The sequence below is a fragment of the Rhinoraja longicauda genome, chromosome 16 (genome assembly GCF_053455715.1).
Source record: "Rhinoraja longicauda isolate Sanriku21f chromosome 16, sRhiLon1.1, whole genome shotgun sequence".
Taxonomy (NCBI): domain Eukaryota; kingdom Metazoa; phylum Chordata; class Chondrichthyes; order Rajiformes; family Arhynchobatidae; genus Rhinoraja; species Rhinoraja longicauda.
The window spans coordinates 36,382,055-36,407,041 of record NC_135968.1 but is presented as its reverse complement, the minus strand read 5'-3'; the positions used below and the strand labels follow the sequence as shown (position 1 = coordinate 36,407,041).

The window sequence follows — 24,987 nt, the reverse complement described above, 5'->3', positions numbered from 1 at the left end:
ATTCTCCCACGGTCAGGGTAGTCGAACCATCAGTCGGGGCGATCGAAGCTCCCGCAGCCGGCGGTTGAGGCCCCCGTGTTGGGGCGATCGAAACATCAGTGTCTGGGCGATCGAAACTCCCGCATCGGGGCGGTCGAAACTCCCGCGGCTTGGTTCCCTAAGTCGGTCTCTGACCAGAGACCGTGATGTTAAAGTTCGTAAGCACCCACGGTTGGAGCTCCGAGGTCGACCCTTGGCAGGTGACCACGGTGGAGCTCTCAAAATTGATCTCCAGCAAAGGCCGCCAACTCCTCGATCTTAGGCCCCAGTGCGGACTGAGATACGATACGGAAAACAAATTGCATCTCCGTCGAGGTAAGAGATTAGAAAACGTTTCCCCCAACCCCCCCACCACCCCCTACATAAAACAAGTTAAAGAACAATAAAAACATACATTTAACATATACAATTAAAACACAAAGAACGATTAGGCAGCCATTGCTGGCTTCTCCTACTAGTTCAATGTCATAGAGAGTCCATTTTCAAGAATCCTTTAGGCCCTACCATTAATTGTACATGTTCTACCCTTGCTTGACCCCCCATAATCCATCATTTAGATGTGGCTGAAGGTCATTCTTAGCTGACCGATCACCTCTGTTATTAGTTTGAGTCGTCTTGCACCCAACTCCTTTGCAAAAAATAAAAGCAGATATTTCAGGAGTGAGATCATAAAGACTTCAACACATGGAGAATGGCAGAAGTTTGGAACTCTCCTGCGATTGCCACTATGATTTTACACCTGAGATTTTTCAGAAAGACATTAAGAGATATGGTGAAAGGTTTGGTACATGGAATTAACTGAAAGCTATCAAATTAATTCCCTTCTCCAGTTCTTTTTCTGTAACACTGATTTTTTTTGTTCTTTTGCATGTTTTTACTTGGCAGAACAAGCTGGAGGTTCTAAATGGTTTTCTGTTTCTGCATTTCTATGCTATTATATATATAAAGCTGTTTATATTCCTCACTGACTAACTCCTCCTTTGCCATTACTACATGCTTTCCACACTCTTGGAAGAGACAAAGCTGAGCTCTGTTTCTTGCTGTTCTTGAAAACCGAATCTTTCCTGTATTTGTTGAAACTGGCACAGATACACAGGGTGAAACCAAAATTAATTTGGGATAGGACTGAACTGAGGCCCGTCTAACATAAAAATGCTGATATTTCCAACCACAGACAGCTGAAATATGTACATTGCTCACAGATGGTCAGATAGATATCCACCTTTTTGCAGGTTCTGCCAGTATCAAAATTATTGCAACCAGATCTGTAGATCATCTCATGTAAAAAGACTCAATAAAGTTTTGGGTGTGGCCCCAAATAATTCTAACCTTTTACTCTGAATGGACTTTTGTGAATGGACATTCTGCCTGATCTCGGTAGGGAAACCTCACCACTAGCGACAGAATGCATATATTCAGCTGGTCAGATGAGGATGATAATATTTAAGCAGAGTGGAGAATTAGAGGAGAATCAGAACACCAATAGCCTATCATATATGCTATCATATCTTTGCCAAAGATATCAGATTAATTCCATTCTCCAGTTCGTTTTTGTAACACTGATTTGTTTTACTCTTCACATTTGTATTAAATTTTCTATTGAATTAATAATAAGTTGAACTACCACCAACCTGTCAGACAGTACAATTCAAAGCACAAACTACTTTATAAAAAATATTGACTTATGTTGCTTCTGAGACTTTGTCAATTATTTATGTTATCTGGTTCCTATTATTATCACTTGTAACAATTTTTACTTATTTATTCATTCATAACTATTCATTATTTTGAACACCCCCATCAAATCCTCTCTGAGCCATCTCTGCTCTGTGGAATCATAGAAAGTTATCATCCAGAAAATATACTACTTGAGCCATCAAGTCCATGCCTGTCAAACTGGAGCTATTCATGAATAATCCCTTTTCCTTGTTCCATGGCCTTGGAGATTACAGTTTTTCTAGAAAACATTTAAGTATGATAAGGGTTTCTGGGAAACTATCCTTTCAGATAATGATGAATGCTGTTTTTTATTCTTCAATCCTTTTTATACTTTCACCATTTTACTTTAATCGATGTTTCCTAATTATTAACCTCTTAATAATCTAATTGACTGCCAAGTAGATTCTTTCTGTTTACTATCAAGTTGGATTGAGCAAGCAAAGAGATGCTGCCTGCCCCACTGAGTTCCTCCAGCAGTTTGTCTTTTGCTCAAGATTCCAGCATGTACAGCTTCTTCTACCTTCAGGTTTTGCCCTTTTGACACATCAAAGTTGATGAAGCAACTGCTCTGTATGAGAATTATTGAAGCACTGTTTTCTAACTTGCCTGCAGCCATTTACAAATGATTGTAGTTGTATTTTTAGTTGCAAGTTTTCTTCCAAAGAATTATATGTCTCTTTAGGTTTAAATTGGATATTTCAGAGACTTGGAAGTTGCAAAATGGCATCAGAATGTGGCAGCACTCTGCTGCTGTCCCAGAAAAGGATTTATTAGACTCATGTATGGTATGAAGTTGATGGATAACATATGGAACATGCATTTCACTGTATCACTGTATGTGATAATAAAGAAACTATAATATTGAACTGTACCCAGTCCTCTCATAATTGTATTTTAAAAAATCACGATTTAGCTAGCAATCTGAGAAAATGTTGGAAATATTCAGCAGGCCAGGCTGCATCTGTGGGGAAAATAAGGTTACGTTTCAGGTTGAAGAACAATTGTCAGAACAGGGAAGGCGACAAAATTATTTTGTTAAGTGACAATGGGGATAGGTTGTAGACAAAGTTAGCTAAATGAGTAAATGGGAGCAAAAAGTCTTACCCAGATTAGGGAAATCAAGAACCAGAGGACATAGTTTAAAGGTGAGAGGGACAAGATTTAATAAGAACCTGAGGGTGGTAGGTATATGGAACAAGCTACCATAGGAGGTAGTTGAGGCAGGTACTATCACAATATTTAAAAAAACATTTGGACATGTACATGGATAGGATAGGTTTAGAAGAATATGCGCCAAACGCAGGCAAGTGGGACTAGTGTAGATGAGGCATGTTGGTTGGCATTGGCAAGTTGGCCGAAGGGCCTGTTTCCACGCTGTATAACTCTAAGTTAGAGAGTAATAACACAGAAAAAAGAATGTAGGAGTTTAAAAATGAAGAATGGAAACCCCCCACTTTTAGAAGAAACATAAAGGAAAAATAAAGTGTGACTCTGTGATATGGGGTTGGTTTTGTTTATTATTTGTTGTTTCTCCCTTTTTTTATCTGCTATATTCTCACACTCAGCCAGCCTAGAACACCTTTAAGCCACTACATTCTCCTTAAAGTCCGAGTTTGATATTATACGCATTATTAACAAAGTGATATTTGGACTCCTCAGCTATTGATTTTGATTGTGAATATCTGGAACCTAAGCACCGATCCCTGTGTTATTGCTCAAGCCACATCCGAGCTCTTTGCTTTTTGCCGCCACTTTGCCATCTTTGCTGTTGAATACCCAATACTCAGTTGAATTCAAATTCCACCACTGCTTCTGTTTAATTTAAATTCAGTGAATAGTTTGGGAAAAAGTACACCATACCTGGTCTTAGTAACGATGATCATAAAAACTACTGGTTTGTCATGAAAACCTTTATGGCTCATTAATGTGCTGCAGAAGAGGAAATCCTCCATACTCACTCACCCTGTCAGGTCTACCTGTGATTCCAGACTCTTCATAGTGGTTTACACATAGTTATACACTGAAGTAGCCATCATGTTGTAGCATTATTATTGGTCTTCTTTTGCTGATTTTGAAAATGTTTCCATACCTTTGGCCTATTGCTAATTCTGATAACTTTAAAAGCATCTTACTTTGATTGGTGCCATTTAAATTTCTCTTGTCAGATGTATCTCTTTTTCTTTTTGTTGCTTCCTATATAGACATGGTTATAGAATAAGACTTTGGCCATTAAGGAATTAAGACTCTACATATTTAGAATTCTCTACCTCAGAGAGTTGCAGATATCCATATTCAGGGCTGAGTTTGATTTTAACTTGATTATGTTGACTGCTTTTCCGTGAAGTGTAGATGGAGAATGGGCAGATTAAAGTTATAGATGTAAGCATAGGTAATCATCAATCAGAATTTTATGAAATAACTATGAATGTTACTTTTAGGAGGTGATTTTAATTTGGTTTTGAATGCAGCAGTTTTATTTTCTGATTTATATTAAGAAATTGATCATACATTACTGTAAGTTTATTTAAATGCAGAACTTCACTTGACTTCCCTGCTGTTAATATGCTTGATCCCTATGAATTGTTTGTGGTAAACAATCTCAATATATAAATATTAAATATGAAAGTAGGAAAGAGTGATTTTTTTAGGCAGTCCGTTTCACACATTTATTAATTAATGATTCAAACATAGCTTCTTCCATGTAGTCGTCTCTAGGTAACAATACATCTAAATGAAATGTTAACATTAAAATCTTCCAATCAAGGAACATTTTTGAAAATAAATAAGTAATACTCTGAAATAAGTAGTCACTCGATATTTTCCTGAAAGTTTGATTTGAGGTTTTGCTTTTCCTGAAGATTTTTCTCATTAATATCTGGCTGTCAACAGAAGTAAACAAAAAATTATTAACCTTCAAATTATCTAATGCTTTTATGAAAATGATAAAAATGGGAATCACAACAAATGAACAATATTTCTTGTGTAGGAAGGAACTGCAGATGCTGGTTTAAACCGAAGATTGACACAAAAGGCTGGAGTAATTCAGTGGGTCAGACAACATCTGAGAAAAGGTGACATTTCGGGTCGAGACCCTTCTTCAGACTGGACGACATTTCTTGTTTGTTTCCAGGTTATTCTGCATGTTTGATATTGTTAAGAAAATACAATCATGTAAGACCAATAGATCCTCCAGCGTCCAGTGCCAAGTGGTGTTTGCATGTTCTCCATGTGACCACATAGTTTTCCTCCCACATTCCACAGACATGTCGGCTGGTAGGTTAATTGGGCACTGTAAATTGCCCCTAGTGTGGGTGAGTGTTAGAATCTGGGAAGGAGGTTGAGTTGACGAGTGGGGAGATTGAAGTTAGATAAGTGCTTGATGATTGGCACAGATCCAGTGGGCTGAAGGGCTTGTGTCCATGGTGTATCACTCTATAACACTATGTTTTTTTCTACGTTACCATGCAAATAGAAATATATCTGCATTTTATAATCAGCGATACTTACTACAACAGCCCGAGGACTGTTCCTGTTCTCATACAAATATTGAAATCTCGGTGTCTCAATTTCACCAACAACACCTTCATCATTGATCATCTGAAATAGAAAAGTAAATCTGTCTGAATTGCATAAATAACATTTTCAGGTATTAACTCAAGTAAATTCCTTAAGATGTAAACTGCAAATTCTGGCAGAGTTATCAGAGATTGATCAAGGTCCATGAAACTGCAGCTCTCCAAGTCCTTGCAGAATTACCAAGTTTTCGGAGAGGAATAAAATGACCAAGATATAAAGGTCGATATAAAGGCACGGAGCACTGGAAAGAGATAGAGAACTTAGTAATGGTGCCAGGACAATATCTTCTCCCTCAATGTCATCTAGACAATTATTGACTTCAAAAAGCATAGTGTATATGCCCCAATCAGCATCAATGATGCTGGTGGATATGGTTAAGAGCTTCAAGTTCTTTGGCATTAATATTACCAATGATCCGTCATGGATCAACCACATTGAATCGACAGGCAAGAAGGCACATCAATACCTCTTTTTCCATAGGACATTGAGGAAATTCAACATGTTTCCATTAACAATTGCAAACTTATAAATTTCTACAGATGCACCATAGAAAGCATACTGTGGGGTTGTATCACGGCCTTTAGATTTTTTAGATTTAGAGATACAGCGCAGAAACAGGCCCTTCGGCCCACTGGGTCTGCGCCGCCCAGCGATCCCCGCACACTAACTAACACTATCCTACACCCACTAGGGACAATTTTTACATTTGCCCAGACAATTAACCTACATTCCTGTACATCTTTGGAGTGTGGGAGGAAACCGAAGATCTCGGAGAAAACCCACGCTGGTCACGGGGAGAACGTACAAACTCCGTACAGACGGCGCCCGTAGTCAGGATCGAACCTGAGTTTCCGGCGCTGCATTCGCTGTAAGGCAGCAACTCTACCGCTGCGCCACCGTGCCGGTCTGATTTGGGAACAGCTGAGAGAATTGTAGTTTACACAGACCAGACTCCCCACCACTGACACCACCTACACTTCATAGAAAAGCAGTCAACACAATCAAAGACGTGACACCGCAGTCACGGGGAGAACGTACAAACTCCGTACAGACGGCGCCCGTAGTCAGGATCGAACCTGAGTTTCCGGCGCTGCATTCGCTGTAAGGCAGCAACTCTACCGCTGCGCCACCGTGCCGGTCTGATTTGGGAACAGCTGAGAGAATTGTAGTTTACACAGACCAGACTCCCCACCACTGACACCACCTACACTTCATAGAAAAGCAGTCAACACAATCAAAGACGTGACACCGCAGTCATTTCTTCTTCTCCTGGCTCCCGACAGGCAGAAGGTATAGAAGCTTGAAAGCGTGCGGGGCCAGACTCAGGAACAGCTTCGATCCCTCTATCGTCAAGCTTCTGAACGGTCCTTCCATCAGCTAGGGTACTGTCCAATTCTGCTCCACTGCATTTCAGACATTGGACTTTGTCAATGGATCAGATGCGCTACAATGCTGAGAACTATATTCTGCACTCCGTATCTTCCCCTTTGCACTACCTATTGACTTGATTCTATTTATATATAATATTATCTTTACATTTATTGTATGATTGGATAACATGCAAAACAAAGCTTTTCATTATACAGTTGACAATAATAAATCTACGCCTAAATTTCCCGAATATTAATATGATGCACTACTAGAAAAGGAATAATGACCAGGTTCCCAGCTTCAAAAGTACTCCAAAATTTACGAAGAGAATATCCCCATCACATATCAAAATGTATGTTACAATATTTAAGAAAAATAAAGTCATGGAGTTATACAATGTGGAACTGGCAATTCGGCCAAACTTGCCTGTGCCTATCAGAGTGCTTTCTGAGCTAGTCCCATTCACATGCATTGGACGTATATCCCGAAAAGCTTTACCTATCCATGAATATGGAGAGAAGGAATGGGTGATGTTTCGGGTCGAGACCCTTCTTCAGACTGAGAAAGGGTCTCGACCTGAAATGTCACCCATTCCTTCTCTCCAGAGATGCTGCCTGTCCCGCTGAGTTACTCCTGCATTTTGTGTCTATCTTCGTTTTAAATCAGCATCTGCAGTTCCTTCCTACACCAAATGCGTAAATGTTGTAATTGTACACGGCTCTGCCATTTCGTCTGACAACTCGTATCATATACCCACCACCCTCTGTGTGTAAAACCTGCCCCTCTTGCCCCCTTTAAATCTTTCCCCACTCATCTCAAATCTTTGCTCTGCAGTTTTAGACACCCCTACCCTCCAGATAATCATTTGTCTAACCATCTTAACTGTGCCCCTCATTATTTTACAAAACTCTATAAGATAACCCCTCAGCTTCCAGAAAAACAGTCCTGGCAGAATGCTTGTGAGTCTTTTCTGCAGCCTCTCGCTTAATCACATTCTTCCTAACATCCTGATATCCAGTCAGTCACGTTTAGTTTTCTCTTTGGACTGTAGGGACTGAGAAGTGTAATTGCTATTTCACTGAACTGTGTAACCAGGTTATCAGTCTCATTGTTCTTTGTGGTACTGTCCTGTGAACAATATGACTACCATGTTGATCCAAATAGCAGTTACTAAGTCAAATCATTTAGTAATGTGCCAAATTATTAATTATACATCAAGAAATTAGGGTTTCCTTGTAGCATGACAAAATATTCTATAAATGCATATTTTTTTAATTTTAAACATTAATTGTAAATGGGCACATAAATTTAAATGTAACTGCTTTTGGAGCAGTCATCCACATACACATCCTTACATGTGCTTCTGATTCTTAACAATTATTAGAAAGATTCATGTTCCTGATGCCCTGACCCCCGTATTTAATTTAAAGTTTTGCATATATCACGCATCATAGGAAACACACCTGCAACATTCATGACATTATTCATGCCTGTTAATTAATTGAAATAATCAGTGTAATTAGACATGGCGATTGACTCAGATATCTAATGATTATTACCCAATTAAGAATAGCTATTAGACAAGCAAAAAAGAAGCACTAATTTAATCAAAGAGCAGCAATCTGCACAATACTAGCTATCTTATTTGCTCAAATGCCTTCAGCCTGCTCTAACCTGACATTTACTTTCCTTAGATAGACAAAAAGCTGGAGTAACTTAGCGGGTCAGGCAGCATCTCTGGAGAAAAGGAATAGGTGATGTTTCGCTCGACCCGAATCATCACCTATTCCTTTTCTCCAGAGATGCTGTCCGACCCACTGAGTTACTCCAGCTTTTTGTATCTGTCTTCGGATTAAACCAGCATCTGCGGTTCCTTCCTACACATTTATTTTCCTTATTTATGTCCAAAATAATATCAGACATAAAAAATGTACAACTGTGAAAAAGATTCTGCTTTTGCCTTCAGAAATCTTATATAAAATATAACCTGATCCATTATCTAAGAATTGTTGGAAGAATAACTGAGTTAGTTTCATTGATGGAACACCATCAACTGTTTCAAGGAGTTTTTACAAGATCCATGTATATATTTGATTGAACTTAACTCTGTCCATCCACTGGATACCTAGCCTAACTTTGTTTGTTTTTTCAGGCAAGGACTTGACTGAATACACATAGGACTAAAACTCTCCTAAAACCAGTACCACCGTTCAAGGAGTTTTTCCACCTACATTATGAATACCATGTGATATCCTCCTTAAGGTAAAGACAGACAGTGTGTTTGTGTTTTTTTGTGTGTGGGCACGAATACAAGTCATGTGCACACGGTTTACCCCATTCTCCTGTGTGAACTGTATCATGAAGTGGAAATGTATAACTATCATCTGCAAGGTTAGGCAACAGAAAGGAATATCAATGCTTCTCCTTTGCTTCTCCATCTTTAACCAGTGCTAATTTTGAAAACTGTGGATTCCACTTGTTAACATGTATTGGACGTATATATATTGGACGTTTCCTGAGCCAAACTGATTCCAGAAGAGGTGTTAGCAGCCACAGAATGATGCAGCTGCCTTAAGTAAAGCAGATTAACTTTAAGTGATGCTATCCACTAACACTCGACACTAAAGCAGTCAGTCAATGAAGAGAGACACAAAATGCTGGAGTAACTCAGCGGGTCAGGCAGCATCTCTGGAGAGAAGGAATGGGTAACGTTACGGGTCAAGACCTTTCTTCACACAGTTCTGCCTGAACATGACACACTTAAATGAGGAGGCTGCCAGAAGCTACCAGGGCACCTCCATCAGAGTTAACAGGCATGGGCCAATCTTGTATTATGATCTCCACATTCGTTTTCAAGAACTATATCCAGAATACAGCAAAAACGCAGCGAAATCAGGGCTCAACATTGGATTGAATAAGAGTTTAAGTAAGAAACACTGAGACTAATCATGAACGTTATATCAGATCAGATAAATGTTAAATGACATAAAACTTACACTGCACTCTTTCTAATCTATATTGATAGCATACAAAAGGAGTATTTAAGATTAAAAAAGATAAATGATTTGAACAAGATTTTTGACAACTTGTTTAATCACCAGTCAAAGATTTAATCTGTTACAATGAATTAATTAAAATCCTACAAATCCAATGCAGCATGATCTGTTTGTGCGTTCATCAAATTTAAAATACCTCAGATACAAGTAATCTTGGTCTTTCTCCCGCAAAATGTTTCTCTACTTATATCCTTCAATGTTATTTTTGTCTTTAGTGGATTAATGGTATTTGTTTAAAATGCAAGTTAATTATTTATTCTTCAGCTTCCTTCTCCAGTTTCCTTTCATTTCTCATTTATTTCCATGTTTCAAAAATATTTTCTTTCCCCTTTATTTTCTACAATGGATGTTATTTGCTGTTGAGGCTATCAATGGTGTGACATTACCCACTGAGATTTGTTTTTGTTCTTTTGAATCTCTGTTACTTACTTTAGTTTAGTTTAGTTTAGAGATACAGCACAGAAACAGGCCCTTTGGCCCACCGGGTCTGCGCCAAACAGCGATCCCCGCATCCTACACACTATCCTACACACACTAGGAACAATTTTACATTTACAGTATACCTACGTTTATCTACATATCTGTACGTCTTTGGAGTGTGGGAGGATACCAAAGATCTTGGAAAAAAACCCAAGCAGGTCAAGGGGAGAACGTACAATCTCCGTGCAGATGGAACCCGTAGTCTGGATTGAACCCGGGTCTCTGGCGCTGCAAGCGCTGTAAGGCAGCAACTCTATCGCTGCGCCACCATGCCTGCCCCTTAATAGATATTTATTCAGGTCTGTCACCAAAGTCTGAGGGCTACGCCAAAATACATTACAATATTCCTCTCTGACAACAGGGCTGATATGAATCTTTCTCAGTGAAAAAGGTAACCTCACCCAAAATAATACTTCTGGCTCTTAATCTGCTTTATTTTAATTGCCTGAAGTCACTCACTGTAATTTCTCAGTCATACTATGCTGCTGATGATTGTGCAAACTGAGCATTAAGAGCTGCTTTACTCTTATGGTCAGCTCCTCATACGCAACAAGCACAACACACATCTTTGCCATTCCTCATTACTCCCCAAGCCCTGCGATCTGAAATATCAATCTGTTAAATTTACTAGAATTGAATGTCAAAAAAACATGGGTTAGAAAAAAAACCTGGACAAGTGCAGTGCACAAGGAGCAATTCATGTGTAATTTAATGTCTGGTCATTTGCAACCATCCAAAATCTAATTGAGATTTCCAGCTAATGCTAGAAACCTCTCTCCTATTTCACAATATCTTCATCCAGCTGACAGACTTCAAATAAGTGAATCCGAGCTATTAAACCATGGTCATTGGTAGCCAGCAACTATTTCAGAAATGGATCAGAATATATTTAAAACAGCTTACTAAAATGAAGAATGAATGAAATTAGAAATTAGATTAAAGAAAACAATCCTGGAAATCTTAGGCCTCAGTTTCTGTCCTAGAAAGAGTAAAATAAACACAGCCAAGATTGAGGTAACAAGTTTTTCACTAAAATTGTAAGAGGGCTCAGCATGTCTCGCAGTATAAATCGACCGGGGTTCATACCTGATAATTTCAGATAAACCGTTTCAGTTTCTGCCATTGCTTTGGAATTTAATTGTTATAGCAAAAGGTGGGTACCTTGCAGAATTAGTGAGTGTATTCCTGGTGCAGAATTGGGATCTAACTGTGCTTTTAGTCTCAAGTGCTTATGAGGATATGAGACAAGGACTGGTACATGCTTGGCTGAGTTTCTCTCCTCTGGTCTATTAGTCAGAAAATATGCACATTCTAAGAAAGATTAACAATCACTACTAAAGGCTCATTGAACTGAAGCCTTAACCTTTCTTCTCTCTCCACAGATGCTGTCTGAGTTGCTGAGTATTTTCAACATTTTCTGTCTGGAATCCACCCCTAAGGTTGCACACAACGAGAACTTCAATTAGACAGTAGCAACTTAAGATTTGGGAACTGTGATTCAACATTTTAGGGTCTTTGGCAGAAGAAAAGTCAGACGAATTTTGTGTTTGTCAATAATATATAACCAATATAATAAAATAAAGACTGGGCCTTACCTCAACGTAAGCATCCATACTTACTGCATTCCTTTTACCTCCAGGCAGCCAACCATGTGACCAGTGCTGAGATTTACAACCATGAGCAGCAAAAACTACGACAATCAGAAAATGCATGAAAATTATTTTGGAAATTTCCATTCCAAATCAGAAGAAAAGGCTTCAGAAAGTAGTAGAGGTATTTCTATAACTTCTATAAAAGAGTAAAAGAGAATACAAATTAGCTCTGAAGAAATTATACATATCAAATTGTTTGCTATTGAGTGCTAATAGAGTAAAACATGCAAGCTATGACTAATACATTACTTAGCAAGAGGCGTCACAGAGTTCTTATTATTTTCGTCTGAAAATAAAATTACACTTGTTTTACTCATTTATATAGCAGGCCTTCATTGCATCATGAGTGGCCAACAATGCAATGCGGTTATCTTTTAAACTAAGCCTACAATCGGTTAGTAATCCGTTAAGTACATTATGATGTAAAAGCATCTACTTTTAAAAGAATAGTCCCTTGATACATAAAAGTGCACTTTAAAACATTTTAATGAATTTAAAGCTTATAAATTCAATTACTACATGGCGAGGGTAATGATTAGATTTTTCAACCTGCACATCAGTCAATGGTATTATTCTCAAGATAATATTAGTTCCTGTTATAAAGTTAATATTAGTTCCTATAATAAAACACCTATGTCTAAAACACTCAGACCTCGGGCATCTTACACTTCCGCGACTGTATCCCCCAAATTTGCAATTCTTCTCATAAGCATGTTTTACACTTTCTACAGTGGCGCAGCTGGTAGAGCCACTGCCTCACAGTGCCAGCGCCAGACACCCGGGTTCAATCCTGATTTCGGATCTACTTGTGTGGAGTTTGCCCAATTTCATTGTGACCACATGGGTTTCTTTCCAGTGCCTCTGGCCTCTGTAAATTGCTAGTGTGCAGGGAGTGGATGTGAAAGTGGGATAACATAGAACCAGTGTGAACAGGTGGTCAGTGGCCGACGTGGACTTCAGTGGGCTGAAGGGCTGTTTCCATGTTGTATCAATCAATTCATTAAAAAAAAAGTTAAATGTGATATCTCAGGGCCTGTTTTTGGACACGTCAGCCTGTGAGTTGTAGCCAGTCACAAATTTACAGATTTCTTTGCAGATTGAAATATAGTTCTCAGATTTAGTTCATAGTTCAGTGGAAGCACAGATGGTGACAGTAGCTTCCGTAGCTCCATTCTTGCTCACCCCCCCTCTCCCTGTTAGTCATAACAGGGACAGAGTCCCCCTGGTCCTTACCTTTCACCCCATCAGCTGTCACGTACAGAACATCTGACATTTTCGCCACCTCCAACGGGAATCCCTCCACAAGTCACATCTCCCCATCTCCTCCCAATTCCACTTTCCGCAGACACAGTTCCCACTTCCCAGGAGAGTGGGCATGTGATTTTCCTCAGTTGCAGAACCAGAGATTACTGTCAGAAATATCCTGAGTTTCTACACACTACATTGTTGCAGTCTTCAAAGCACTGTACCACGGTGCATAGAACAGAGACAAGTATAATGCAGGAAAAGACCATTCGGTCCACAATGTCTGTGCCAAACATGATGCCATGTTAAATTAATCTCATCTGCTTGCACATGATCTATACTCCTCCATTTCCGACATATCCATGTGCCTATCTAAGAGCCTCTAAAATGCCACTAAAGCATCTGCCTCCACCACCACTCCTCGCAACGGGTTCCAGGCACCCACTACTCTCTGTATAAAAAACTTGTCCTGCATATCTCCTTTACACCATTCACTCTAGTCTTTGACATTTCCATCCTGGGAAAAAGATTCTGACTGTGTACCCTATCAATGCCTCTCATTATTTTATACGCTACTATCAGGTCTCCTTTCAGCCTCCGACACTCTAGAGAAAACAATTCAAGTTTGTCCAACTTCTAATATCCTCTAAACCAGGCAACATCCTGGGAAATGTCTGCAGCCTCTCAAGTCTCCAAAGCCTCCACATCTTTCCTGTAATGGGGTGACCAGAAATGCACACAATACTCCAAATGTAGCCTAACCAACGTCCTGCAAAGCTGCATCATGACTCCCTGACTCTTATACTCAATGCCCTGAAAATGAAGGCTAGCATACCATATGCCTTCTTTACCACTCTATCTGCTTGCATTGCTATTTTCAGGGAGCTGTAGACTTGGACTCTAAGATCCTTCTGTACATCAATGCTGTTAAGGCCATTATCTGTATACATTAACCTAACATCTAACCTCCCAAAGTGCAACGTCTCACACTTGCTTGGATTATACTCTATCTCCATTTCTCTGCCCATTTCTGTAGCTGATCTATCTCCCACTATATATTTTGTCAGCCTTCCTCATAGATTATAACTCCAGCAATCTTGGTGCTGTCTGCAAATGTATGAATCAACCCATCTGCATTTATGTCTAGTGATTTGAACTGATGATGTTTGTATATCACAAACATCAACTTTCCTTGCACCTGTAATTTGAAGCCATTGAAGTATTTAAAGCAATGTTGAGTTTTAACAAAAAATGTAATGGTGTCATTGCACAATTTTTGTTGAAAAACCTTTCTGATAGTGCATGGTGCGTCATTCTCTCAGAAAATTCAACAGTCACTTCAAGGCAATTTCCTTCCAAGAACAATTCTTTATATTTCTCAGTTTTCTCTCTGAGGCTCATATTGACAAGGCGATGATGGATCCCACACATGCAACAGAAGCTTTCACTATGCCTCGGTACACGTGACAATAAACTAAACTGACTGAACTGATTCATGTCACTTGCATAAGTTGCAAATCATTTTGGAAAAGGTAGAAATCACAGTACAGAATCAGTTTGTTTATTTCACCTACTTACTTCAAATGTCGAGCACCTTCCTTCTATTGTTGATGGAAAAATGTGAACCATTTCAGCTCCACTTAATGGATCTGGAAAATCCTATGAAAAACCATTAAAGGGAAACATAACTGTCTGGGACGTACTGGATATCCACAGTATTTTAACGGTGCATCGTATTGTGAAACCACTTATAGCACGAGGTGCTTCTTACTTTGGATAAGTAACTGATGCTGGTTTAAATTTAACTTTAATGTTTCCTGGGAATTTTACACCATTCTTGTCATTTTCTTTTCTAAAATAGTGCGGAGTTAGTTAACATCAGCCCCTTTAAATTCATGGCAATCACAAAATAGTTGAATTTGCTACAGCAACAAATGCTTCAAAAGTTATTTGCTGTAAACATATTATTCAAATGTTATCCATTAGTTCTGATAAAAGGTTTGTTTTTATTTCACATTTCCTGCATCTGCAATATTTTGATTTTCACAGAAATACTTTCTTCTTTTGTCTCGTTTTAAAACATCCATACAAAAAGCACTTGTCCAAGCTATCTTTGAAGGAAATTCCCACAAAGAATGAGTAATTGCACCCATTTCAATTTAGTAATCTATGTTATTGCTCTTGGTGCATTCTCCTCTGCATTAGTTAGAATAATTGCAGAATGGATAATACTTTGCTGAATAACTTTATTTCGCAAGTGTAACCTAGAGTTGGCAATTGTTTGCCATTTCTCAGTTCAATTCTTAGTTCCACTCTCAGTTTAAACTTCTTGACCTCGGTTTCTAAAAAGGCTCAGTGAAAGAGATGAAAAAAATGCAACATCTACCAATCTGACACTTTCCAGCTTTTGAGAATCAATATCAACTTCACAAATTTCAATCACACCCATTCTGTTGTTTCTATTTACACCTCCTTTAGAACTGATGTTGAATTGTTTAGTCGTTCTTTAGATTGTGCTATCAATTCTTCTATCATTTCCTACCTTTTATCCTCCCACTGGCCCCAGAGCAGAAACGTGCACGTCGCGGGGCTGGAAACTGGAAGTGGCCTGAGCTAATTCTGCTACGACCATCGTCTACTGTACAAGTGAGGCTCCCACTGATTGTCGCCGGAAGCTTGCGCCCTTTTCAGGAGGGATGACAATAGTGATGCAACATTTGAATGATGGGCACGACAGAAGTAGATCCTACCACTTCTCTTTTGTTCCATTCTCCCTTCAAATAATGTTTTTCTGATCCGTATTGTTTTTCCTGTTTATTTTTCAGATTCCCAGCATTTGCACTATTCAGCCTTTTTTAATAGGTGTGAGTAAAGTTATATGTATTTTTATAATAGAAGTCTTCTTTAACTTTAAAAGCAAATTTATTAATATCGTGCCATTTACTTCAATGAATGTAACGTTGTGACATTGCCAATTGATGCTCTGCCCAATCTAATAATAACACACGAGCATTACAATTGGCTTGCTGCTTTTAGCCATTGACTTGCTCAAAGCGTTATTTATGAATCATCTTTCCAGCAAGTGTGTCAGAAGGAACTGCAGATGCTGGTTTTCACCGAAGATAGATATAAAATGTTGGAGTAACTCAGTGGGACAGGCAGCATCTTTGGAGTGAAGGAATGGGTCGAGCCATTTCAGGTCGAGCCCCTTCTTCAGACTGAGAGTCAGGGGAGAGGGAGACTAGAGATATGGAAGAGTAAGGTGCGAAAACGACAGTTCAAAGCAGACGATGATCAAGGAAATGTTCATTGTTAGGTGAGGGGAAGGTGACTGTGGCATACAATCAGTAAAATTAATCAGGAGGACAGTGAAACTAGTCGGAGAACTAGATTGGGGGAGGAACAAAGAGAGAGGGAAAGCAAGGGTTACTTGAAGTTAGAGAAATCAATATTCATACCACTTGGTTGTAAGCTGCCCAAGCGAAATATGAGGTGCTGTTCCTCCAATGGTTTGCACTAATATTTAAGAATTCTGGTACACAAAGCACTTGTCCAAGCTATCTTTGATGGAAATTCCAAGCTAATGTGTGAATCCTGACTCAGGTACAATTCAATCCACATCTTGAATGATTATGTAACTGCTTTTGAAGGAGCAAGCACATTATATTAAAATAGATCAGTGTGATTAAGTAAAAGGCACACACAGGTTACTTAAGATTCTGGTTTGTCATTTATTAATGGATTCAATCTGCAAAAATATTATTTAGCAAAACTGGATAAATAACATTAAGATGACTGTTGGCCACCATGAACAAAACATGGACATGCTATCTTGCAAAAAGCCTTAAATTGCAACTTAACATAGATATTACAATATATTAATAAGGTCTTGTACTGTATAACCTTATTTCAACAAAAATAAATGATTTAAACAGTATTCATATGTCATTTTAGGGAAGCTATAGTATTGGGGTTAATTCAATGTGATTCATATATTGACTAACCCTCTTCCCCTATTCGATTATATTTCTTATAATCCTGTTAAGATGTAACAAATGCTTATGATAACCATAGTAAAGCCCTTTTAAACAAATAGATTTCCAATAGCAATGCTTTAACATCTATATATGGAACAATTTTTTTAATGTTTTTTGTTGTACCATCAAAAATTATGGCAACCATATACAACATATTTTGCAAAGTAAAGCTGCATGATCTGTTTTTGTATATATATGTTTTAATTTCAGGATAATTTCACATATTCAAAGTCAACACAGTGTGTATTCTGAGCAGTATAGATGCACGCGTCAGTAGATTAGTGCAATGAGTAGGATCTAAGAACCAAGAACTTAATTACATAATATCAAACAGAACTGTACAAAATCTCATTCTCTCATTTAAATAAATGCACAAACTATATACTTATAAAAGGCCAAAAGAAAGAAATTTAGTAATTTAAATTTCAGCATTTTCCCTTTTTTTAACTTGGACTAATCAGAGCAAATATATATAATTGTAACTTGATATACATTTTTTTCCAAAAAATACAACAAATTTACCTCTTTGGAATTTCCTAAGAAATAACAAAAATTGATGGAAATGTTGACACTTTCTACCCTTACATATTTGTGTTTGTTAAAACAGTGCAATATTCTGGAGGTTGTGTTCTATTCTTCAGCACTAAATTAATGTGCAGAGTTGCTCCATTGGAGCTTATTCTGAGTTGTTGAATTAAGACAAGTTAGAGTTGCCTAGAGTGAAATGGCATCTCACAGAATATCTCTAGTAACTGGCTTGCCTGTCCCGTAGCTTTCATGAAATGCCAGATGCTACCAAAGCTACTAAATGCTAAATAATACTCTTAAGCTAGACATTATTCTTATGTTCTCATTTGAGAAAGCAGTGATTTGTTTGGAAGATTTGATGCTTTGCTACATTCAAAAACCTTGGCTGTGCGCCAGAATTGGCCCAAATGAACTCAGATCTTGATCAATAAAAGAGATGATTTGGATGTCGAGTAACAATAGGGCACCAAAGGTTCTACAGTGAATAACTTGTGTATGAAAGAACTGCAGATGCTGGTTTAAATTGAAGGTAGACACAAAATGCTGGAGTAACTCAGCGGGACAGGCAGCATCTCTGGAGAGAAGGAATGGGTGACGTTTCGGATCAAGACCCTTCTTCAGACTTAATAACTTGTATCCAATAAAGAGCTGTCACTTTCTCAATTGTTGTTTTTCTCTGTTTTCAGCTCCGATGTTGTTTTTACTATAATGAGAGAAACCCTCTGAGGAGATTGGCCATTTTTAAGAAAGAATATATTTTAAATAGATTTTGAAATAATTATGAAATGTAAAGTGCTTAATCAGGTAATATGCTTGTATTTTTTTCTACTCTGTTATTCCAGAGTTATTGAATTCGTCTCAGTATACTTGTCAGTGTAATATAAAATTAAACCTACCATTGAGGGCCTGACAGTTAATGCACCTGTAATTCTCTCACTTGTTGTCTCCCCTACATCGTTTCTAGTCTAAAATTGGTAGTTTTCCAAAATTTTTAAAATGTGCTAATAACACTATTCTGATTTCTATGTTACCATGTAATGAACCCTCAGCTCTTTACATGTTTGAACCAATGTGTGGACATGATTAGAAATAATGCACTTACTATTTGGCACAATTGAAAATATTGTTCTGAATAGTCTTATTGGCATTTTCACTTAGGAACTTAAACTAAGTGCGTGTCACCTAAGGTAAACAGTACTCAATATAATTTGCAATATAAATTGATGCAGAAGGGAAGCAGATGGCAAATTGTATCCTTCAAATAGCTTTAGTGAGATAATCATGTTTGACCTTTTATAAGTACTATTCCGTATACCTTAATGTAAAATAAAGAAAGCACGTGAAATGAACAATATGAGCACTTCATTAACGTAATGTGAGCACGATAAAACATCCCACATTAAATCTGTATTTGTTACGATCACCAATTTAACTATATATTCTACAAAGATTCATTTGTGTATTGCACGGAAAGATAAGCAGTTCACTGGGTAGACTAGCAGTAATAAATGGCAGTATACACATGGTAGTGTGCTTTCAGATTTACTCGCTTGCTTGTCTGCAATATCTCTTAAAGGTTGGGTGTAACAGTACCCGCAGATTATCAAAAATTATGGCAACATTACATTCAACATCATGCTTAATTAATGCATGCATCCTTCCTCAGGCAACTATGGCACAGTGGAAGCAGATATTATAAAATGTGCTAAGTTATTCTCAGGCATAACTATTCAGGAGTTTAAATAAGTAACCTAGGCATTTTTGCAATTGGCTATTTAGTTGAAAAAGAAGAACCAAATATAGGAATTTCTGTGTGTGTGTAATCTTGTTGTATACGATTACAGAACATCAAAGGCTGAAAATATCTAACCATTAGAAGAGATTGTTGACTATACAATGGTCTAAGAGAAAATAGAATGCATATATTTAAGATATTTAAGCTATATAAACCAACATTGGCTAAAGAAAGAATTGTTTGGTTTTAATATTAATATGAAATTGATTTTTCTTCTTGAAAATATTTTTAAAAATAGATTGTTTTTCAGTTATTTACATATAAAGAAATCTGGTGATGCAGCTATTCAATTCCTTCAGTTTAGTAATTTGAAGATTAATTTATAAATGGTTACATGTATTCTGAATGACAGAAATAATTGAAAATTTAACTTTGAATGCTCACGTGTCATTTTTAAATACAGTATATAATACTATACAAACTTATATATGTCCATGTGTTTTAAAATTCAAGAGAAGGAAACATAAGGAAAATCTACATTTGGTAATGGACTCCAATTGTACCCAAGTTTAAACAGTTAAATAAAAATTCTCATCAAAACACTGGCTAAATTGTATTGTACCTTGGACTTATAGTTTTCAATATGCTCCCTACCTACATTGCATCATATAACTAGAAACAACTTAAAACAGGCATTCAGTCCTTTATACCTCTGAGGGGGGCAATGAATTGCCTCACATAGAATTCATCAAAGTTTATTGTGGCAAAAGGTGAGTTTGAAATAAGTTATCACTGCGCCAGGATCCTTTTGAGAGCTGATGGTAGTTTCGATATACTATCCCTTAATCCACCCATTCACCTCGTACTTGTGCCCTTTCCACCCTGGCTATTTAATGGCAGATTCCATTCCAGTATGGCAAGTAGTCTAAAATTTGGTCAGCCTGGTGGGTTTAGGCTGCAGGTGGCAAGTTGCTCATTGAAGTGCCAGATGCCAGTGGCTCAGCCACATGAAATGTCTGGCTTTTGGGTCTCTTGATTTAGACATGCGCTGTACTGCCTTGCAGCCTTTGCAGCTTGAACAGAGTAGCAGATTTGCACCTTGTGTGCTTCCAATGCAAAGAAATCCAGCAACTTCTGCATCACTTCAATTGGTAGCATTGCCCAACTTGATGAACAGGATTTAAAACACGGCATTGTGAAGGAAGGAACTGCAAATGCTGGTTTACACCGAAGATATACACAAAATGGTCAGACTAAGAAGGGTCGAAGGCATTGTGAAGTCTGAATTCACCACAATAAATAAACTGAAAGGATAATATTGATAAGGATAATATTTACTTATGATCACTAGCTTCCTGTGTTTATTATGTTGTGACAGGGAAGAAGGGAAAAGGAAAGCAAGCCACAGAACACCTCTCAATGGGATTGCCGAACAGTATTGCAATCACTAAAGAAACTCAATAAAAATACATGATGTCCATGGACTACAAATAGAAATTAAATTCACATTTGCCAGATGAATGCGTTATGGATGTGAAATGACAATCATTTTGTCAACTCCTTTATTTATGAAGGAATGTTACTACGAATGATAACTTCTAAAAAAACTATTTTGAGAGGTGAAAAAACTGTCATGAAAGGTTTCAGTGAAGAAATGTAGATCGGTAAGAAAGCAGGTGAATTAAATGTGGAAAATGCAAAGTAATAAATTGAAGAATAAGGAAAAGAAATAAAGCTTAAAAGGTAAGAATTTACATGAAATGTGCAAGTGGAAGGAGCTTGGTAATTGCAAAAATCATGAAAGGTTTCAGTGCAAATAGGTAAGGCCATTCAAAAGCCAAATGCAATTGTTTATTTAGCATGTAGAGGCATAGAATAGAAAAGAAGAGGTAATGTTTGACATATCCCATACTTTAGAAGTGCAGTTCATTCTGGAATGGATTTCAGGTCGATTTATTCACAAAATGCTGGAGTAACTCAGCAGGTCAGGCAGCATCTCGGGAGAGAAGGAATGGGTGACGTTTCGGGTCGAGACCCTTCTTCAGACTTCAGGTCGGTGGACACAGGCAACACATAAATTCCAGTTGTGGGATATTTTACCTCCGGGATATTTTACCTCCTGGGCCTTTTCCAGAGGGGCCAAGTCAATTTCAGCTTGTAAATGAGAGCAAGCAGTATCTAACTAACATATGGGAGAAAGATGTTCTGCAAGGAAAAATTACTGGCACACATGTAGGTTATGAGGAAGGCATGTATTTGCCAGGGTCCTGCAGAAATGGAATGGTCAATAATCCTTGGGAAATCTTTTGGACACTTTCATCAGGGAATGCACAGGAGAGCTCCCCTTTGAATGCTCTCATTGCCTTCAGACTGGTGCATTTTGATGTCAGAGTATCCCAACAAACTTTTATCCAGGATGTTCTTGCCTGTCGGGACACAAGGAACTGCAGATGCTGGAATCTTGTGTGGAACTCAAAGTGCTGGAGAAACTCAACAGGTCAGGCAGCAATTCTGGAGGACATAGAAAGGCAACTGTTTCAGGATCCTGCATGGCTGCCAGGAGAACAGGCGTTAATGGCCAAGTTAAGAACTCTAATCATAACAACTTTCAGACTTGAATCTTGAAAAATGGCTCCAAAAAACATGGCAACACTTGTATGCTATCTCAGTGTATTATTCGTATACACTTCTACTTAACTAAGATTGTGCTTATGTATGGTAATACTTTTATTGACTGTATGCAAAATAGAAATTTCACTGTACCTCGATACATGTGACAATAAACTACCATTGAACCATTCTTCAAACTGGCTTGGCTGGGTTATCAGTCAACAGAATTTAATATCAGAGTCGGGGGTATGGGGAGAAGGCAGGAACGGGATACTGATTGTGAATGATCAGCCATGATCACATTGAATGGTGGTGCTGGCTCGAAGGGCCGAATGGCCTACTCCTGCACCTATTGTCTATTGTTGATTGTAATTCAGAAATCAGAAATGGGATGTGGGAACAGGAATTGCTGCAGTTTCACTGGTCCAGCACTCTCCTACCTTAACATGGAACTGTAATCCCTCCCTTCAATGCACTACAGTTGACATTTTGCAGTGAGCTATTGAAACCCCATTACCAGAGAATTAAAAAGGCCACAGTAAGTATGGGTACACCAAGATTTAAGAGAAAGAAGAACAGATGTTGGCTAGAATTGAGATGGTTAAAATATAACCAGATGGAAATCAAGATGATGGATTATTTTAAAGTAAATAACATCTATAATCGTTGACAATAAGGAAACAAAAAACAAGATCATTATAAAGATTCAAAGTTAGGGAAATTGATAATATGGAACATTTTTGCCACAAAACTGCTGCTAAGGAAGCACATTAAAGAATTTAATGAATTATTTAAAGAATCAAACGGTTTAAAAAAGCAGTAGCATTCGGTATTGGGAGAATAGAATTGGGCTTGTGATCTCACAAAATGAAATATATCTAATTAAAAAAAATATATGTAACAATTTATGACAAAAGTAGAACTAGTTCTGAATAATTAGGTAATGAAATGACTAAAGAGAAATAATTTCAATTTTTTTCTTCAATTTTAAAAAGCATTTTTTGCCCCTATGGTTCACATTTTCTCCACGTTTTTGGAAGTCTAACAAAAACAAAACAGAATACTGACCATAATTCTGGCTTTATCATCATTTCCTTTCAATTATATATTCATTTGTTTGCTGAGTACATTTGCACCGGGAATAAATTAAATCCTTCACTGTTGATATCATATCACTTGGCTCCAGTTCAAAAATACACTTTCATTGCATTCTTCACATTGGCATACCTCGTTGGCTAGAAATATTTTCAAATATCCGTTCACTAACAATGAAAATGACTGTAGATGTCCAATAAAATTGCATGCTTATGTGTAGAAGTGGAGTGATTTTTTTCACCAGAGGTGTTCATCAACCTCCTGTTTGTTTCTCAATCCCATTGTGAAACATTAACATTCCAACAAGTGAAAATATGGAACTCTGAATAAAATGTTAATACAGCTATGATAATACCAATTTAACAAACATATAAAATTTAAGAGTTATTTAATTTTATTTTCCAAAACGTCATTCTGCAACAGTGATGGGAAAGTAATCTATAATAACCAGGGAACTGATGAAAAGTTTTGTGTAGGAAGGAACTGCAGATGCTGGTTTAAACCGAAGAAAAAGCTGGAATAACTCAGCGGGTCAGGCAGCATCTCCAGAGAAGAGGAATACATGAGACCCGGTGGAGTCGGTTGATTGGCTGTTGGTTCATCAAAACATTGAGGTTCCATGCCCATTAGCATCAGAACGGCAAGACCCAAGAGGCCAAATGCAGTTGGCCTCTATATCAGATATCCTGATGTAGTTTGCAAGATTAAGGCTGCCCTGTATTGGGCTGAATCAACAGCAAAATGGGGAAAGAAGACACAGTTGTGAGTTGTCATGGAGGGAGTCGGGGTGGATCCAGGGCTTACAATCCCAGGTTATGTCTGTACAATGTGGACGAACAAGAGCAACTGAAAATATAAATATATAAAAGGAGAGACTTTTGAACAACTGTATTATCATTCATCATGTTTACAAACAATAAAGCCTTCAGGTAAGTCAAAACGTATGATATGCAACTAACATAACACTGTAAACTTTTCATAGAAAAATATATCTATCATATATGTATCACACCCAACCTTCTGAAAACAAAGCAAACTCTAATGCACAGTATAAATTCACATTATGTAACACTTGGAGGGAGTTCAGATATTGGTATTTTTACAAAGCATGTGAAGCTGTTTTATCAGTAGATTTTCACTTTTCTGTACATTCAAGATTCAACATAATATGTGATAATGACCTATTCTGTTTAAATAATGTTCTGCCAGGAGATTAAGACAGAAAATGTATTTTGTTCATTCAGTTAGAAACATCACACGACTGTTAATAGAAGTGTGACTCCCCAGTTACTGTAACCTAAATGCTTTCAAAATGCAGTCACGAGACAATGAAGGAAAGACCTTCAACTTATTAGTAATATTCTTCTAAACAACAAGTGCATAGCAAAATACAAAATAAATTCTTGATAATTTAATGTACAAAAAATGCTTTACTGGCCCGTCAGCTAACAATTCAAAAGATTAAAAAATCTGTAAGGCAAACATATTTATTTGAAGTTGGCATAATCGGAGTGAATGTCGAGGAAATCTTGCACCACCTTGTAGCAGAAATCATACTGCTCCTGAAATGAAAGAGTAACATAACTTATTACACCGTAGATATGCCCCATTTCATACTTTTAAAAAAACTTCAAGGTGACAAGATGGCGGCAGGGGAGGGAGGAGAGGAAGAGTGGCCTGGGGCCTGCCTCCCATTCCGAGGTCGACTATGAAAGGCATTCCGAGGTATAGAGATGGACCAGTGGCCCTATGAGGCGAAGGGAGGGTGCGTTCGGGGGTAGATGTGTCCGGTTGGATGCTTGGTGGAATGGGCTGCTGGAAGCCCTGCAGCAGCCTAGGGTTCG

The 24,987-nt window shown here is 37.9% G+C and overlaps 2 protein-coding genes across 5 annotated transcripts in view; both read right to left on the bottom strand.

The window, feature by feature from the left end:
- Positions 1-4,416: 4,416 nt before the first annotated feature.
- LOC144600961 (progonadoliberin-1-like) lies at positions 4,417-15,785 on the bottom strand. Of its 2 annotated transcripts, none has more exons than XM_078412866.1 (5): positions 15,681-15,785; positions 14,717-14,797; positions 11,837-12,029; positions 5,266-5,355; positions 4,417-4,637 (listed from the first exon to the last, which is right to left on the bottom strand). In XM_078412866.1, the coding sequence occupies exons 3-5, from the start codon at positions 11,975-11,977 to the stop codon at positions 4,566-4,568; spliced, it is 303 nt and encodes a 100-aa protein (XP_078268992.1). In that variant the 5' UTR covers positions 11,978-12,029; positions 14,717-14,797; positions 15,681-15,785; the 3' UTR covers positions 4,417-4,565. The 2 variants fall into 2 exon arrangements, with proteins under 2 accessions (XP_078268992.1, XP_078268993.1); XM_078412867.1 differs by having other exon boundaries at positions 11,861-12,029.
- A 3,966-nt stretch (positions 15,786-19,751) lies between these two features.
- Positions 19,752-24,987, bottom strand: part of ptprea (protein tyrosine phosphatase receptor type Ea) — a 250,125-nt gene continuing 244,889 nt past the window's right edge. For all 3 annotated transcript variants that reach the window (XM_078413639.1, XM_078413641.1, XM_078413640.1), the window contains one exon: positions 19,752-24,705. In XM_078413639.1, the coding sequence (XP_078269765.1) occupies positions 24,631-24,705 (75 nt within the window). In that variant the 3' untranslated portion in view covers positions 19,752-24,630. The remainder of the gene's footprint in view (positions 24,706-24,987) is intronic.